This window comes from Aptenodytes patagonicus, chromosome 5 (assembly GCF_965638725.1).
Source record: "Aptenodytes patagonicus chromosome 5, bAptPat1.pri.cur, whole genome shotgun sequence".
NCBI lineage: Eukaryota > Metazoa > Chordata > Aves > Sphenisciformes > Spheniscidae > Aptenodytes > Aptenodytes patagonicus.
In genome coordinates this window covers 53,000,577-53,016,216 of record NC_134953.1, presented here as the reverse complement: position 1 = coordinate 53,016,216, position 15,640 = coordinate 53,000,577, and the positions used below count along the sequence as shown (strand labels likewise).

Sequence of the window (15,640 nt, the reverse complement as noted above, 5' to 3'; positions counted from 1 at the left end):
AGAAGCCACATCACCAGGAGTCACCCACCTGACAAAGGGAAGGAATAATCTCTCTCACTTCTGGGGCAAAGTACAAACTAAGCTGCAAAGCATTCAGATATTACAGTAAGAGGGACTGAATAATCACTTAGAGCAGTTATGCCAGTTATTAGCCTTTTAGTAAGATTTCATTTAAAATTGAAGCAACACAAAACAGGTTCAAATGAAGCCAAACACCTGTGATTTCCTAGCAGGAGGGTCTCAGGTACTACCTTCATTCCAGGCAAGTCCTGCAGGGGGGCAACAGGAAAGAGTGGACTTTTATCACCAAAGGACTAGCAGGCCTCTAAGCCATTTCAGGCCAGGCACTACCAACAACTCTCCAAGGTTCATCTTTGGTATGAAGCATCTGTCCTTCCCACTGGGCAACTGTAGCCGTCTGCTGGCTAACACCGTCCCTGTTCCACCAAGTCTCCCGTGGTCAAACCAAACAAAGGGACAAAGCAACTCCAGGTCCCCACGACACATCAGATGAGTCGCCTCTCTGCTTCCCCATGAAACTCCCATCCAGCACCCTTCATGTTCCTACAGCAGGCTGGACACACTTAACAGGACATCCAACATTTCTTGAGCCTTGACTCCTCTCTGCTGCACTGCTGTGCCAGGCAAGGGGCACGAGTAAACTCCTGTTATGTTTCCACCATCTGCCCAAGGAGGTTCATGCAGCAACCAGCCAGATGACATGGGCACTGCAGAGCCAGAGGAGGGACCGGGTCCATCTTCATCAGCTGTGTTCATGTTCAGCAACCGCTGCAGGGTGTGTTTTGGAGGCAGCACTCAGACAAATGACCTGGACTCTGCCTAGCCGCTGCCCTGCAGAGCCTCAAAGACACACGGCAGGCAGAAAACAGCGTTAACCCTGCTTCCTATTGCCCAGGAACCCTCCAACCCAAGACACTTGTGGTCCAGGGAGCAGGAGTTGGGGAAGTGCTCTACAACACACGAGAGTGAAGAGCTTTTGGTAAATGTGTAACTAGGTAGGAAATGACCCAGCCCTCACCCTGACAAGCGAGCAATGCTTTTATTTCCAACAGCCAAGCTGCTCCCCAGATTCGTGCAAGGGCTATTCAGAAGCCACATGGCATGAGCTGTGCTGGACACTGAATTACAGTGGGTGACACCAGCCCAGGTTCACAGAACTGATCAGCAAACCAGCTACACTGGGAATGAGTGTCTGTCGAGTCTCAGATCTCAAATACCGCAGGGTTTCATTCAAGAAAGCAATGCAAAGAGATATCAACGTCGATGATACACGCCTCCTAGTGAGAGGCCCACTTCTGCTACCATAGTCTCAGCTCCCCAGATGTTGCCCGGACTGCAGTGTTTCTTGACAATTCAGTAACCAGTAATTCTCCCAGTGCTCACAAAGTCAGTCACCCAATGTAACGCAGAGGAGCTGAAATGGCAATTCATTTCCTTCCTGAACCCCTTCCTCATTGCCAGCCCCCTTGACTTCAGGTAAGGTCAGCAAGTTGCTCCAAAAGAATGGGACAAAGCTTTCGCACCATTGCAGTCCATCACAGGCAGTACATGCGCCAACCTTTTGCCATGACAAACAGAACAAGGGGACAGGAAGGAGAGCGGAGGTAAGTCAAAATAGGGATAGCTGGCAATAAAGTTATAAAGCAGCTCATCACATACAGCTAGGTCCTAAAGACTGGCTTGGCTTTCCTTGGACCACTAGGGCTTGTTTAACAGAGCAAATGCTAGGATACTGGGAGATTTGTCTTGCAATGAATTTGTAGGTAGCGCTGCTGTTTCTACACGGACCACTGCCTTGAAAGCTGGCCTTGGAGAAGCCATTCACCTCTGGCTTCAAGGGAGAGGGAGTTGCAGTAACTTTGTGAACTGAGGACAAAATAAACAATGTCCAATAATCGTAAGATTCGAAGCAGGCGACCCTGCAGAGCAAGGGGGTCTTGGAGGCAGCTCAGAGAGCAAAACTCCACTGCTAGCATACATCTGTCTCCTCTTTCTTAAGCTCAGAGAAGTCCCATACATTTGGGATAGCCTGCCAGTAAGAGACTAGTCCTCAATGTTTTGATTATGGAGAGAAGATTTGCTGGTCTGCACTCGGACACTGCACAGCTGCACCCCACCCTGAGCCACTGAGTGCCACCTACAGCACTCCAGTTCCAACAGACGGGAACTGAAAAGCCTGTGCTCAGTCCTGATCCTTTGGAGCTACACTATATCCTCTGATGGCTAGGAAGAAGGGAAGAAAAAACCCTACCTTCTCTGTGTTTTACTGCTCAAAGCTACTCTCAATAACTCCTTCATTCCCATTCAGTTTACATCCTGGGAACCCGTATGTGTGGTCCAAAGGCAGAGCAGTCATTTTCAACAATGCGTTCTGCCAGCAGATGCCATAGTTTCAAAGCAGCGAGCAGAATTTAACCTAAAGCACAAACTCTGCATCCCAGACCTGCAGGAGCTGTTAAACAAGGCACAAAAGACCAGTTCATGGGGGAAAAGGGATAGGAGAGGGAACCTAGAAGGAACTGATACCTTATGGTAAAATCAAAATGAAAGCTCTTTTTCCTTTTCAGAAAGCAACCAAAGAAAAAGATAAATATGTTATTATACTTACAACAAAGTGATGCATTCATTTAGATAGTGCTAATGGAAACACAATTTCTGTGTTGTTTTTCACAATACCCTCCCTAAGTTGCTGCCCATGACAAAGAGCTGCATTTCTAAAGAAAGCCACACGGGGAGATAACTGCCCATCACTCCACGGGAGAGCTTGTTCCTCTAACTCACTCTCCAGTTTGCTCATGGGGTACTTAGCTGAAAGTAGAAGTTATTTTAAAGGGGACACAACAGAGATACTAAAAGACTGCAGGCTATGCCACGAGTCTGACTAAAAGTCTCAGCAATCCCTCTTCCAAGTAACCTTCTGCAGGGTTTCAGCTTGATTTAAACCTATCAACAGCTTCAGGCATGGCACCACCAAGTCCAAAGGGTCTAAAATCCAAATGGATCAGACCAGCTTGGTAAAGCGGTCATGCACACTGGTGGGAGGGCTAAGCGTGTGTGTTGCTGAAGTACATTTCAGATGTTTTTCAACAAAGTACCAAATTGACCTTTCTGGGCACATTAGAAACTCAAAATGGTTAAATGTGTGTTAATGACAAAAATGAACCTGTAACAGAATGGAGAAGACAGTGGAGACCAGTGCAGAACCCATCAACCAAGGGTGCAGAGAAAGAACAAGGCAGCCATCAGAAGGGGTTCACACTGCACTAGGGGTTTCTGAACTCGGTATTGGTAACTAAGCTAAGTCTTCACACCAAAAACAAAATAAAAGATTGAAGCGAAGAGCTTCGAGTACCCTGTGACTCTCCAAACTTCACCTTTATCAGGTTAACATTACATAAGTTCACAAATACATGAAGAGAGTGCACTCTTTTTAATGGACTAGTCAGTCTAGAAAAATTTTCCCTAGGAGAGCATGAAAAATGGGCTAAATTTTACTGAATCATTTCTGCAAAGTAATGTAGAGCAGACACAGGAATGGAAAAGCAATATACAATGAACATTTCCAAAAAGAGGGAAAAAAAGTGACTCTACCCACACCTTTAATCCCTTCCAGTTCTTATGCAAAGGAGGCACCAATGAGGGATGTTAATGGACCAAAAATGAAAGATCAGAAATAACATGGGAAGGGTAGTAATTAACAATTAACATCACCCATGCCTCATAGGAGATTGCTAGTCCCTAATCGAGAAAAATCACGAGCTGAATGTTTGTCCTGCTCTCAGAAATTATTGGGATGTGATTTGGAGTCTATTATTCTCCTCTGTGCCTCAGAAACAATGCATCTCTACCCTTCAGCAACAGTTACTCTTCCTCCTGGACCACAGCCACATGAGGCTCTACATACTTCTGAATCTTGTTTTCAGATCCCAATCCTCCCTCCTACAGGCTGCTTATCCCTTATGAGAAGTAGAAATAAAACCTGGTGAATGTCAGCCCTCCCCAGTAGGAATCCTGGTAGCCTGCAACTGCCAATCAACAAGGATTCTGTCTCTCCTGCGAGAAGCTCTGCTATTTACACTCCTTTTTGGAGTGAAACTGAAAGGGTTTCAGTTCCCTCAACACCGATGTAAAAAGGCCAGGTCTCATGGAAGATACTTTGGGGGGGAATGCCACAGTCCAGTCTTACACACCTAAGGTCTCTGTGGTAAGGGAGAGGTCTCTGTGTAAGAGATCTCTGGAACCTAAGCAGATATAATCTCTCCATCCCCCATCCTTCCTTGTCCCCACTTCCCCAAACCTCTCAGATCTTCAAAGAAATCACTGTACTTAAAGTAACCACACTGTTGTAGATTCACTGTTATCTAAGTGGGACATATCACTGGGTGCAGGCTACTGTAAGGCTCCCAAGGTATTTGGAGTGATTTTAAGACTGCTGGCACACGAGATGAGAAAAGCACTTTGCTTTCAACCTGATGCTCACTCTGGAAAGTCAGTATTACGTCAGTGACATACCTTTTCTGCTTGTATGTCAGCATCGCTTCAGCAATGGGCAACTGGTGTGCACAGTTTGCCCCTGCTATATACTGTGTTATCCGGGAGACAACATCAGGTGTTTCCGGAACTGCAATAGAACAAAGAGAGAAAATAATTTAAGTGACTTCTCAGACCATCACCAGCACTGTCCTCCATTTGCTCAGCCAAGCAGCTCATGGTACCCAGCCAGCTGCATTTGAACTGCATCTTCCAAAGGAAGCTCTGCAGCCTACCCCAGAGCACTGTAAAGCTGCCTGACCAAAAGCAAGCATCCTACAAGAGCACCAAGGTAAAAACATTAGGAAGGCACACTAGATACACAGACATCTGTACACAGCATTATTGACTGAACTATTACAGTTATTTTATATTTGTTAAAATGCTTTTCTTTGAAAACGTGTACCTGCCCAGAGTCAGCTTTAGACTTTTTCGCACTTTGACTGTAGGTATCTGCTGAACAAAGTGCCTAGCCAGCTCTCCCAGGCCTTGGACGAGCTGCTCTGCTCATACCAGCGTTTGAGTTACCCGATTTCCTAATGAACTCACGGCCTTGCTGAGTTAACTGAAAAGACTGAGAGCCACGCAAGGGTAGGAAGAGCAGAAAGATCACATGTGTAGCAGCAAGTATGCTTCAAATCTGTGAGACTGTGTTTGATTCAAGTTGACAGGAAGACACTTCCTAAATGCCTTCCATATTTCTTTGGTTTCAAGCAAAGAGGCTCAACTGTGAGATCAAGGGAATGCAAGTGACCTTCTATACCTCAATGGGCATTTTAACCCAGACTCTTTGTATCTGAACAGTGAACTGTGAAGAGCTATGATTCTTTGCCAGATTTTCTTATGCCATCATGGGGTTTCTGTGCAGTTCTCACTGCATAGATGAAAATGGAGAATCTACAAGGTTTGGACTGCACAAAAATGAGGCTGCATTTTCCTCATAGCATGCAGGCAAATAAATAAGGGCTACAGCATACAACCAACTAAAGAACAGATATGGCTCTCGAGCTGGATTTCTATAGCTAATGAAGTATTCCTAACCCAGACACAAAAATCAAGTCTGTATTGACATTTGTCAATGCTGCACGATTTCAAGTGCAGCAAGGAATTAAAAGAAACCAGTTCCAGCCATCTGTTCTTCCACGAGCTTAGAATCAAGGAAAAGTGTAGGTTGGGTGGCACATTAGGAGATCTCTAGTACAGTCTTCTGCTCCAAGCAGGGCTAACTTCACCTTCAGAACAGGCTGCCCAGGGCCTTGTCCAGACAAATTCCCATCTGTTGGAAAAGGCTCTGAACAATCACCTGTGAAGAGGTCTCTCTCCCCTCTTCTCACAGCTAGAGGACTTCCAGGAACATCCTAGGAGCCTCAGGCACTCTGAGGCACTCAAACAATTCCAACAGGAGAACCACACTGCAACCTCCCCACCCTCATGGTGCTCCAAAAACTCCAAAGCTTTTTCCTTCTGGTGAAATTTCTGTATGGGATATGCTGCTGTGAGAGCATCACTCCTCAGTCAAATCTCAAGCCTTCATGTAGCCCTAAATGTCAGATGCAAATCCTCCTTTCTCCCGTTTCTTTCCGTTCTTGAAGGAATGGATGGAAAAACTGTAAGCATTAATATTTTAAGCAAATTAGTACTGTAACACACAGTAAGGCTTTACCCTGGCCTAGAACAGACTCAGATCAGAACAGGAACTTGTTGATCTGACCTAGGGCAGCTCCCATATGTTACAACACTGGTGAAGAATAAAATTCTTTTTTAATGAGAAAGATCCTGCCAGCAGACTTCAGAAATGTCAAGGTCATTCTCACACACAACTAATAGAAGTTAATCTTCCCTGAGTTTCCAGTTTTCTAAATCTTTTAGGCTGGACAGTTTCTGAAGGGCCAAAGAAAGCAATGTACTAAACTTGGTAGTGAGACCTCCACATCAAAGAACAAACCTGAGAGCTAGGTAAAAACAGAGTGACTCAGAGGCAGCTAGTGCCTCTGGGAGCCAACAACTGCTTGCAAACCACCACGTGGAGGACACACAAAGGTCAGCATCTGAAAAGGGAATGTGGTGGAGTGAGGACAAAAGAGGAATAAAAACATTTGTCTGCTTCCTCTTGCATTTACTTGACCTTTGCTAAAATTACTCATTCAAGCCTTTTATCCCACACAGGCCAGACACAGACACATGGTCTTACCAGTGGTCTGTGCTTCAAGTTTGTTGAACAGATCTCTCCAGGCTAGATCTTGGAAGAAGTTGTTGTATCTATAATCTACAGACCCCAGATACTTGGCCACTGGATGAGAGCCTAAGAAAGAAAGGAAAACATGACAGTTGTTCTTCCCAGCACTGAATACAAGTGTGTTTTTTATCTGTAAGGAATTAAATTCCAAAATCAAAACTACACTACACACCCCAGAAATAAACTTCTTCAATTATAACTAAGTAATTTAGTCCAGCTTATTTCTACAAGAGCATGCAAATAGACTTCCCAGCAGAGAGACTGCTTCAACACCACTGATATCTTTCAGTGACACCTCCCCCTTCCCCCCCGCCAAATTAAATTTTAAAAGGCCAAAGAAAACAGGACTGGGAAACTGCTGAGGAAATAAATGATTTGGAAGACACAGAGGCCCTACAGCTCTCCATCTCAGTCTCTCAGTTTTGCAAGCGGCTTTCCCAGCAGGCCTTCCTGCCTGCAGGCTGCACCGCACGCACCACAGCCAGGTCACCTCTGGCAAGAGGAGTCGGACCCCTTCCTCCAAACACCGTTCGCACACCACAGCTGTTTTGCAATACTGAGAAGAGGCAATTGTCCCCAACCAGGAAAAACAACCCAGGGAGGCTTGTTTAATAGATGGAGAAGGGCTATAAGTTCAATAAATAGGCTGTAATTAAAGACAGAAGGCAGAGCCCAAGGATTACAGTCCCCAGTGAATGTTGGCATATGCATCAGGTCCCTGCTTGCTCTAGCTAAGCCTTATGGCTCTGCTATGAGCACAGAAAGACCTCCTTGCAGAAAGTTTGTGTGTCCAGCCTCCAGCTTGCAGCCCTGGCTGGAGATCTGACTTCATACTTATACTGAGCAGGAGAGGGAAGGCATTCCCTCTCCTGCTCAGTATAAGCATGCGACAAACTCTGCCCTAGGATGTGGTAAAAATGTGCCACCTTCCTTTTAGGCCACATGTGTCCCCAAACCAGACAACCTGCTCTTGCAGCTACCTCTCCAGTCTTTCACAGGAGAAAAAGTGTGCCAGGATTGCACTTTCCAGTCACCACATTTCAGTCATGCTCAGCATAAGTCCTGTACATTTACAATCAGCCATGAAGTGGCCTCAAAGTTCCTCCTAATCAGCTTATTTTCATCCTTCCTGCATACCAAATTCTCACATCAAGCCTCACTTCCAGAGACTGCAACAGTTGAGTCATCAGCTGGTAATTGGTAACCAGACAACTCCTTCCAAGAAGACCCCAGTTGCTTAACTATACTCACCATCCTCCAGTAAAGCTCATGGTGGAAAAAAACCCACTGTCTTTCCTCAGACCTCCAAACCAGTGCTAATTTCCAGACCTCCAGGGAAGGTTCAAGCAGAAGGTCTCTCTGAGCTTCCCTTGGTGTCATTAGAGACTGGGACCCAAGTTCTTTCCTGGACCCTCCTGATCGTGGCTACTTTCAGACCCATCATTTCTTTTGCAGTGGAGTTTTAAACAGTGTACGTGGAACAGCTCTGCACCATGCACTGGGGAAGCTTTCCCACATGCTGGGAAAACACATTGCATATGACAGATGCAGTTGGAAACAAGTACTAAACACGAGGTCTCCCAAGAAGTTCTATCCATGGGAGCTAAATAAAATGATAAAAAACTCCGAACAGCCAAAATAATCCCAAACCTTTTTTTCTATTTTATTTGCCCCTTTTCAGTTGTTTATACGCTGGTTTGGACATCAAAGGAGTCTTTCAGCCACAGAATCAGAAGCATGAAGCAGGAGTGAATCTCCCAGTATGGATGCTTAAAGACACTAAGCATTTCTCATTGTTAACAAACCACTGTAGGTTGACTCTTCTGTCATCGCAGCGTATAGTTGTGGACTAAGAAGGTAAAACCATCTTAGAAAACACTCCACCATTCCTACTTCGAAGGTGCTGCTAACAGCAGAAAGTCTTTTCCTTTAAGACATTTATGGCACGGTCACCATTCTGCCTTTGGTGCTTTTTCAATTGTCAGAAAAGAGAGGTTGCTCCTCAATCACTTTAATGAACTGCCAGAAAGCTGGCCAGAAATAAGCACTTGATCCGATCAGGAAATACTGCAGACTTCCATAGGAAAGGCCCTGTTAGAGAAGTTTCTATATTTAAATAACATTTAAAAAGCGTTCACAGTTCTGAAGCAGTTCCATTATCAAAGTGCTTTGTTCTTTTTTTTTTTAATTACCAAAGAAAGTTTTAAGATTAAAAAACCAACCCAAAAACACACTAGCTAAATCTTACGCTTCACTTTCAAAGAGAGAATATTTTCAGATCATTAAAGACTGCAGGACAGAAAACTTCTTCTGAGGCCAGGAGACAGTCAGCATGTGAGGACCGAAGTCCTCAGTCACACAGACTCTCATTCAAAGCGCGTTTAACCTTGCAGAAATAATTTTTTTGTTTTTACCCCCTGCAGGGCTCTTTCTCCTCTTCCTGCCAACTACTTTGGAAATGAAATACCTTCCTTACAGAAGGATCCAGCTCTCTTCCTCTGCCTTTTTCATTTGACTTCTGCAAATCCCACCACTGACTTGACAGCCTAACCCCAATGTTCATGGTGCCGGGCAGCAGCTTCTGACTCCTACAGCAACTGTCATCAGCTGGTCCCAAACCTAGAAGACCGGCAAATATCGAGAAAAAGTGTTTTTCAAGTTTTCTGTTGCCTACATCACCTAAGTGCCCTGTTCACACAAGCCAAGCCTCAGACTAGACCAGCTTCTGGCATCACACCCTTACAACACCAACATTGCCCAGATGCCCCCTGCCCACAAGCATCAGTGACCGCCTCGCCGCTATAACATTCCTCACGTTTCTGACTACAAGACCCCTAATGTTATTATCAGTCCACTCTACTTCCCCCAACACAAGCGATCCAAGCTGGGTAACTTCCCAGCCAGGCAGGCTTGTTGAGCTGCTGGAAGGGCAGAGATAAGGTGCTGGAAAACTGAGGGGAAAGAACCCAGGAGAACAGCATGTAAAGGAAAGGTCAAAAGATAAATGTAATTTGAATAATTTAAACTCTCAGCAGTTTCAGAGCCTTTAAAAAATTTTCAGCCCCGCCTCCTCCATAAACATTTTCAGTGTCAGCCTCAGGAGGCCAGAACAGTTATTGCTGTGGGAAACATGGTGCCCAATGAATTTAAGATTTCAGCCAGGGAAAGGGCTTCCAGAACATTATTCTGTGCATTCATTGTACCATGATAAAAAGATCTATATGAGCCTCCCTGTATGGGGAGGAAGTACTCAACCCCTTGCTTCAAACGAAAGGTTTACAAGCAGACTTTGGCATCAAGAACGTAAAGACGAAATTCACTCACGCAAGACTGGCAACATTCCCCCAACACAAGCATTACACAATACTATGACAGCATGACGTTTGCCTCATTTAACAGCCATATACCTAGCCAAAGCTTCCAGGAGGGCTTCTCCTGAGGGAACACATCACATTTAACCGGTTCATCTTTCTATGAAGAAAAATTGTTCCTTATTTACCTAGAGGGATGATCAAAAATCTCATGTAGCCGAGCCAGTCTGGGGTTTTGTGAGACAGCTGCTCTACAAAGAGCCTCAATACAGCACTGAGGTAATTCTGGGCTCCGGCCACTGCAATTTTAATTGGGTTTGGAGGCTGCGAATTGCAGTTACAGCTAGACAGAAAAAGAGGAAACATATTCATAATTGTGCTTCCAACCAGCTATTTCAGAACAAGTAAAAAAAAAAAAAAAAAAGGTTAATAACCACCGCAGAAGAGAGCTCGTTCAGTACACAAGGCAATATCACAATGATTATAACATTATCAATAAAACGCAATACTGTTCAGTACTTTCTTAATTGGTTTCCTTGCTCCTTCTTTCATGCATTTTGATAATCTAAAGGGCTGGACTCCCAACTATCTAGGTTAGGATGTACCTATTGCAACTAACTGCTGTGTCAGAGAACATACTCAGGTACTCACAGCCCTCAGTAGGTATCTAGGGAATGCCTTGAGGAATTAATCTGGGAATTACTTGGGCAGGGGGGAGCAAGAACTATTTAAAAACCTACCTATTAGCTTTGCATGCTTTACTGGTTATTAGATCTGACCTATGAGGCAGCCTCCAAAGCACAATCTTTTAAAATCACCCGGTGTCGATGAAAGGAGACTTGTATCTCCACACACATGGCAGAGCAGCAACAACTTTGCAGGGCTGGCAAGTGCTGAAGAGCCACACAACTCCGACTTCAGGAGAGTAGATTGGGGAGAAGTATTGGAAGGGAGAAGTATTTCTCAGCTATTGAATGAAAAACTCCCTGGGCACTGGGGCACAGGAGCTAAGAGGCTTTTAGAGCTGAGACTCAACAAACAACACAAGCAAGGTGAGAACTTACTATCTCTGTATCCTGGAGACAATAGTGCTGAAAGCTGCCTGAATATCAGCTGAGGAGCATGTGCAGACCACTGGCAAGGTATGCTTTTGCAAGACATCTGATAGGTACTGAGGAGAGAACAGAACATTTTATAGTCCTTTTTTTGGTACAGTTTGTCACAAGAAGAAAATCTGCCTCCCCCAGCCTCCTAGGTATTCTCACACCCAAGTGCGGGCACTCTCCCCATGTCCAATTTGTAAGTGATATGGCTGTTTCCCAAATACCTCGTCCTTGTGCATCAGCCAAAGGAAAGCTCTTCCTCTAGAAAAATGGAAACATTGCACCTTCTTGACAAACACCAACACCATATCCAAAACACTGCAACGACAACTCTAGAACAGCAGGGTTTTTATGGCCGTAGAGAGCAGAGCAGCAGCAGCAGGCCATTCGCCTAGCAGACAGCACTGGGTGAGAGCAGATGCTGTCTACTCACCTGCTTCTGCAACTGCAGTTGCATCTCTCTGATTTCAAAAGGACTTAAACAAATGCAATGTTCTGCCCACCCCCAAACACTAAAAAAAGGGAAGGGTGCTACCAACACACATATTCCTCCTGAGGGACTGTTTCCCTTCCATGCAGCTAATGGGAAACAAGTTAACGCACACCTCGGGTATACATGGACATAATACTGATGAGACTCAGCAATTATCTCACACTTTCAAATTCTGCACCACTAATCTATACACTCCAGCCAACACTACCTTCATGTCCTCTGATACTGCAGGCACAAGCTGCTAAAACTACTGGAAGATGACCTACAACGCTTTCTGTCCATCTCTAGAAGGCATTTCTCTACCTTCCAAGTATAGAGAAACTGGAACCAGCAGCTCAGCTGGTATTTTTGCTCTCAGACATTAAGACCCTAGTTCTTCCAGAAGCAGAAAGCCAAACCAGACAATGTAACTCCACAAGCCTGGCACGAGTTTTACAGCCGACAGTCACCCAGCACATGTTTATTGGTCCTCTTCCATATATATTTTATTGCTTTCTCAGACTAAGGTTCCGAAAGGAGCAAAATTTGTTCCAAACCCATAACGAACCACCCCATGTTGCCAGCATAAGAAAGCACTGCTCAGGATTCTCCTTAACATAACTATCACTCACTCAGAAAAGATGGGGTGACATACCTACAGTCAGGAATCACAAGTGTGCATGTGTGCAAGGCAACAGAGCTGACCTGAAATATTTTCTCCTGTGTTCACCACCTGTGCCTAGAAAACTCAGCCTAACCCACAAGCCAGTCCTCCTTGCTTCCTTTGTCCCAGTCTACCACAGCTGAGAAGTAGGCTCTTGAGTGCAAGGGTCTAGCCATTCCCAGTGTGCTTCTAACCAGAAGGAATGGCATTTCGTAGAAGAGAAAAAACCTCTGTGCAAAGACTCAGGTGGCAAAGCTTTACAAGATCCACAGCATCTCCTTGTCAAATGAAATCCAATCTGTAGGCACTGAACACTCAGTACGCTGCCAGCCCCCACGCACCACCACTGCTCTTCCAACCAAGCAGCAGAACCTACTTGGTTAGTGGTAGAGCTCAAGGCCTGTCCATTCCTGAGGAGGAACAGTGAAGGAGAACTGTGCTTCAGGTAACGTCTCCTGCCTTTACCTGGCCTTGCCAGTCAGAAGTATTGACAAGAATAATGTTTTCTGGCAGCTGGTCATCGGAAACCAGGATGTGATTTAGTTGGTCATACACTGTTTTCCTGGGGATCTGGAAATAAAGACACAGAGAAGAGAACAGTAGGACATGTCAGCTCTAATTGTCAAGCCGCCAGCTCCAGCTCTTGCAATTCATGAGAGGTGGCTGTGCATGGCTGGCCAGTGCTCGGTCACCCCATCAGCAAAGGCATGCTAGCAGCCGCACTGGCTGCTGGGACTGACACTGATCAGCTTCTTCAATACTGCAGTATTCTGCAGGCTCCTCTATTAGCCACCTTGGTTTTGTTGGCCATTACTCCTTCTGCCATGCACTTTTACTCACATCGCTTTATACCAACTAACAGTAGCCCAAGGAATTTTGGATTCATAGAAGCCAGGAACAATCTCCTTCAAGGAGGGAACTAAGTGAGTCCCGCAGATAACAAAAGCATGGCACACATGCTCTGCAAAAGTCAGTCCCCTTTTGCAATCCCTAGCAATTTGCCTTATTTCAAAGGAGTAATTCCTCAACACATCCCTGTTCATTTGTCATCATAACAATCTGTTCTAGTGTTTTCAGTTTATGGTGGGCTGACAAAGCAACAAGCTGGCAAAACCCAGCAGACTGGATGGAAGATACAGTATCAGCCAAGACATAAATTCCCTCCTTCCTGAAGCTGCAGGGCCCAGTTCCTTTCCAGCAGGGACAGCACTTGGACCAGAAGGAAAGGAACCACAGGAGACAGTTGGAGAAGAGGAAAAATTATGAGTGGCTGAAGAGACAGCAATCTTTTTCACACCTGTAAGTGGTGCCGGGTGTCTGGAGAGCGTTCATTGTCCAGACTGTTCGCTCTCTCGTTCTGCGGTCTCACTGGCTGCCTCTCCTTCAGAGACGTGCTCCTTCCCCGACGTCCCGTCTGCTTCCCTTCAGACCTGCTAGAAAGATGTGCTTGCATTCCAGAGCTGGCTCATATCTGAGTGAGATACATCCCCCAAATCCCAGATCACCTGGCCTGACAACCTCAATAATGTGAGTGGAGGCATTGAGGAATCGGGCACGTACATCTGAGCTAGCTTGAGACCTGCTAATTCTGCTTCTGATAGTGCAGAGCACACAGTTCAGCTACAGAGCATGTTCCCAGGAGTCCCAGGCAGACTTCCACAGCCCACGCTAAGACCCACACCACCACCTTGCTATTGCTACACCAGCATAATAGGATCCAGCCATGCAAACTGCAGTCACACACCCAAAAGCAGCACAGAAATACCTCTTCAAAAGAACATCTACTTGCTTGCAAATGACTGGAGAAACTATATGGTGGGGTTGCTGAAGCCCACATTCACTACCCTATTTGGGAAGGTTTAACAGGACATAAGTTAGACTTGACAACCACCTTTAAGGCCAAAATCTGCATCAGATGTTGACTTAGCAACAGTATCTTTGAGCAAGCAGCTCCAGAGTTTTATAAAAACTTCCTTGGACATGGAGCGGGTACAACACAGGAGAGAGGAGCAACCTCAGAGCAATGCTGCCCTTCAGGGTTCCGAGCATTCATTTATCAAGTGCTCGACTCATCACTTAAGTGCCTGAACACAAGGAGAGTCTCCTTGCAATGAAGATGGCTTAAGGCCATCTTGAACAAATGCTAGCAAGCTGCCCATGACTTCCCAAGCAGCCCTGCAGCAGGCGCAATGCTGTGTCACCACTCTACCTGGTGGACGGGATAATGAGGGACTCGGTCTTAGTGATCTTCCCGCTGGGTGGGAGCTTCTCGACAAACACATCTGGTGTGGGAAGTTCAGCTTCCTGGACCTCGGCTTGCTGGTTAGACTCCTGCAAAAACACAGGGAAGCGAGTCATCAGGAACAAACCCTCCCCTGTGTCTCACTACCACAAGGGCTGGCAGGAGGCACCCCAGCTTAGCTCTGGCTGGCGCACATTCAGCCTGCCTCTTCCAGACATGCTACTCACTGCCAAAAGGGAGAAGACAATACTGGCTATCTGGGGCTACCAGTTCCCAGCTCTGCCTCACAAGGGAGCTGGATGTAGGAAAGGTGTTCAGATACGCTATTTGGAATAGGCACTCTCCCAGCTCAAAGCCAGGGACACGCCTCCTCACGCAATGCAGATTAATTCAGCTTACCCAAATGAACTAGTAGAGAGAGAAAGACATGGGAGAAATGTTACAAACTGCATGTCCCCAGTAGAGCAACTTGAGCTTTGGGATTTTTACCCCAGGACCAGCTTGATTTCTGCCAATTCAGCTTGAAGTAAGATTTCTGTTTGATAAAATGGAACAGCCCTGAGAATAGTTTTCAGGAGAATACACGTGCTCAGTAGCATACTTTGGGCCAGCCTTCCTCAAACCAAGAAAAAGGCTGTTTAAACAGAAGGCTACGTAAAGCATTTCGGTTTCAAAAGGCTGAAAGACAAGAACCTCCAACAACTAAGGTCAGGAGGAGTGCTCAGCATTATCTTTACTGCAGCTAATGTTACCTACGTAAGTTGTGTTGCATGTGCAACTATATGGACGGACAGACACATGCCACAGAACGCAGTTCACAGTTGACACCCAAACTGCCAGGAAGAACGTTAACAAGTGCGTTTTCAACTTACGTAAGAGATGGTGTCAGAAATACTGTCGCCTGCATGTTTGGTTCCAAGACTCTTTGCCTTTTCAGGCACTTCTGCCTGCTTGAGAGGAGAAAAATCATTAGGAGGTATGGCACCAGCACAGTTTCCAGCCACTCTCTCTGGATCAGCCTGTTCAAAAGACACACTTCTCCATTTAAACATTGCACAGCT

At 45.6% G+C, this 15,640-nt stretch overlaps 1 protein-coding gene across 11 annotated transcripts in view; it reads right to left on the bottom strand.

The window, feature by feature from the left end:
- Positions 1–15,640, bottom strand: part of PACS2 (phosphofurin acidic cluster sorting protein 2) — an 84,634-nt gene that overhangs the window by 20,186 nt on the left and 48,808 nt on the right. For 5 of the 11 annotated variants that reach the window (XM_076339826.1, XM_076339820.1, XM_076339824.1 and 2 more), the window contains 9 exons: positions 15,452–15,529; positions 14,547–14,668; positions 13,635–13,770; positions 12,803–12,907; positions 11,163–11,269; positions 10,287–10,441; positions 6,743–6,853; positions 4,534–4,642; positions 2,548–2,580 (listed from right to left, as the gene is read on the bottom strand). In XM_076339826.1, the coding sequence (XP_076195941.1) occupies positions 2,548–2,580; positions 4,534–4,642; positions 6,743–6,853; positions 10,287–10,441; positions 11,163–11,269; positions 12,803–12,907; positions 13,635–13,770; positions 14,547–14,668; positions 15,452–15,529 (956 nt within the window). The remainder of the gene's footprint in view (positions 1–2,547; positions 2,581–4,533; positions 4,643–6,742; positions 6,854–10,286; positions 10,442–11,162; positions 11,270–12,802; positions 12,908–13,634; positions 13,771–14,546; positions 14,669–15,451; positions 15,530–15,640) is intronic. The other 6 variants (XM_076339819.1, XM_076339821.1, XM_076339817.1 and 3 more) reach the window with 5 other exon arrangements.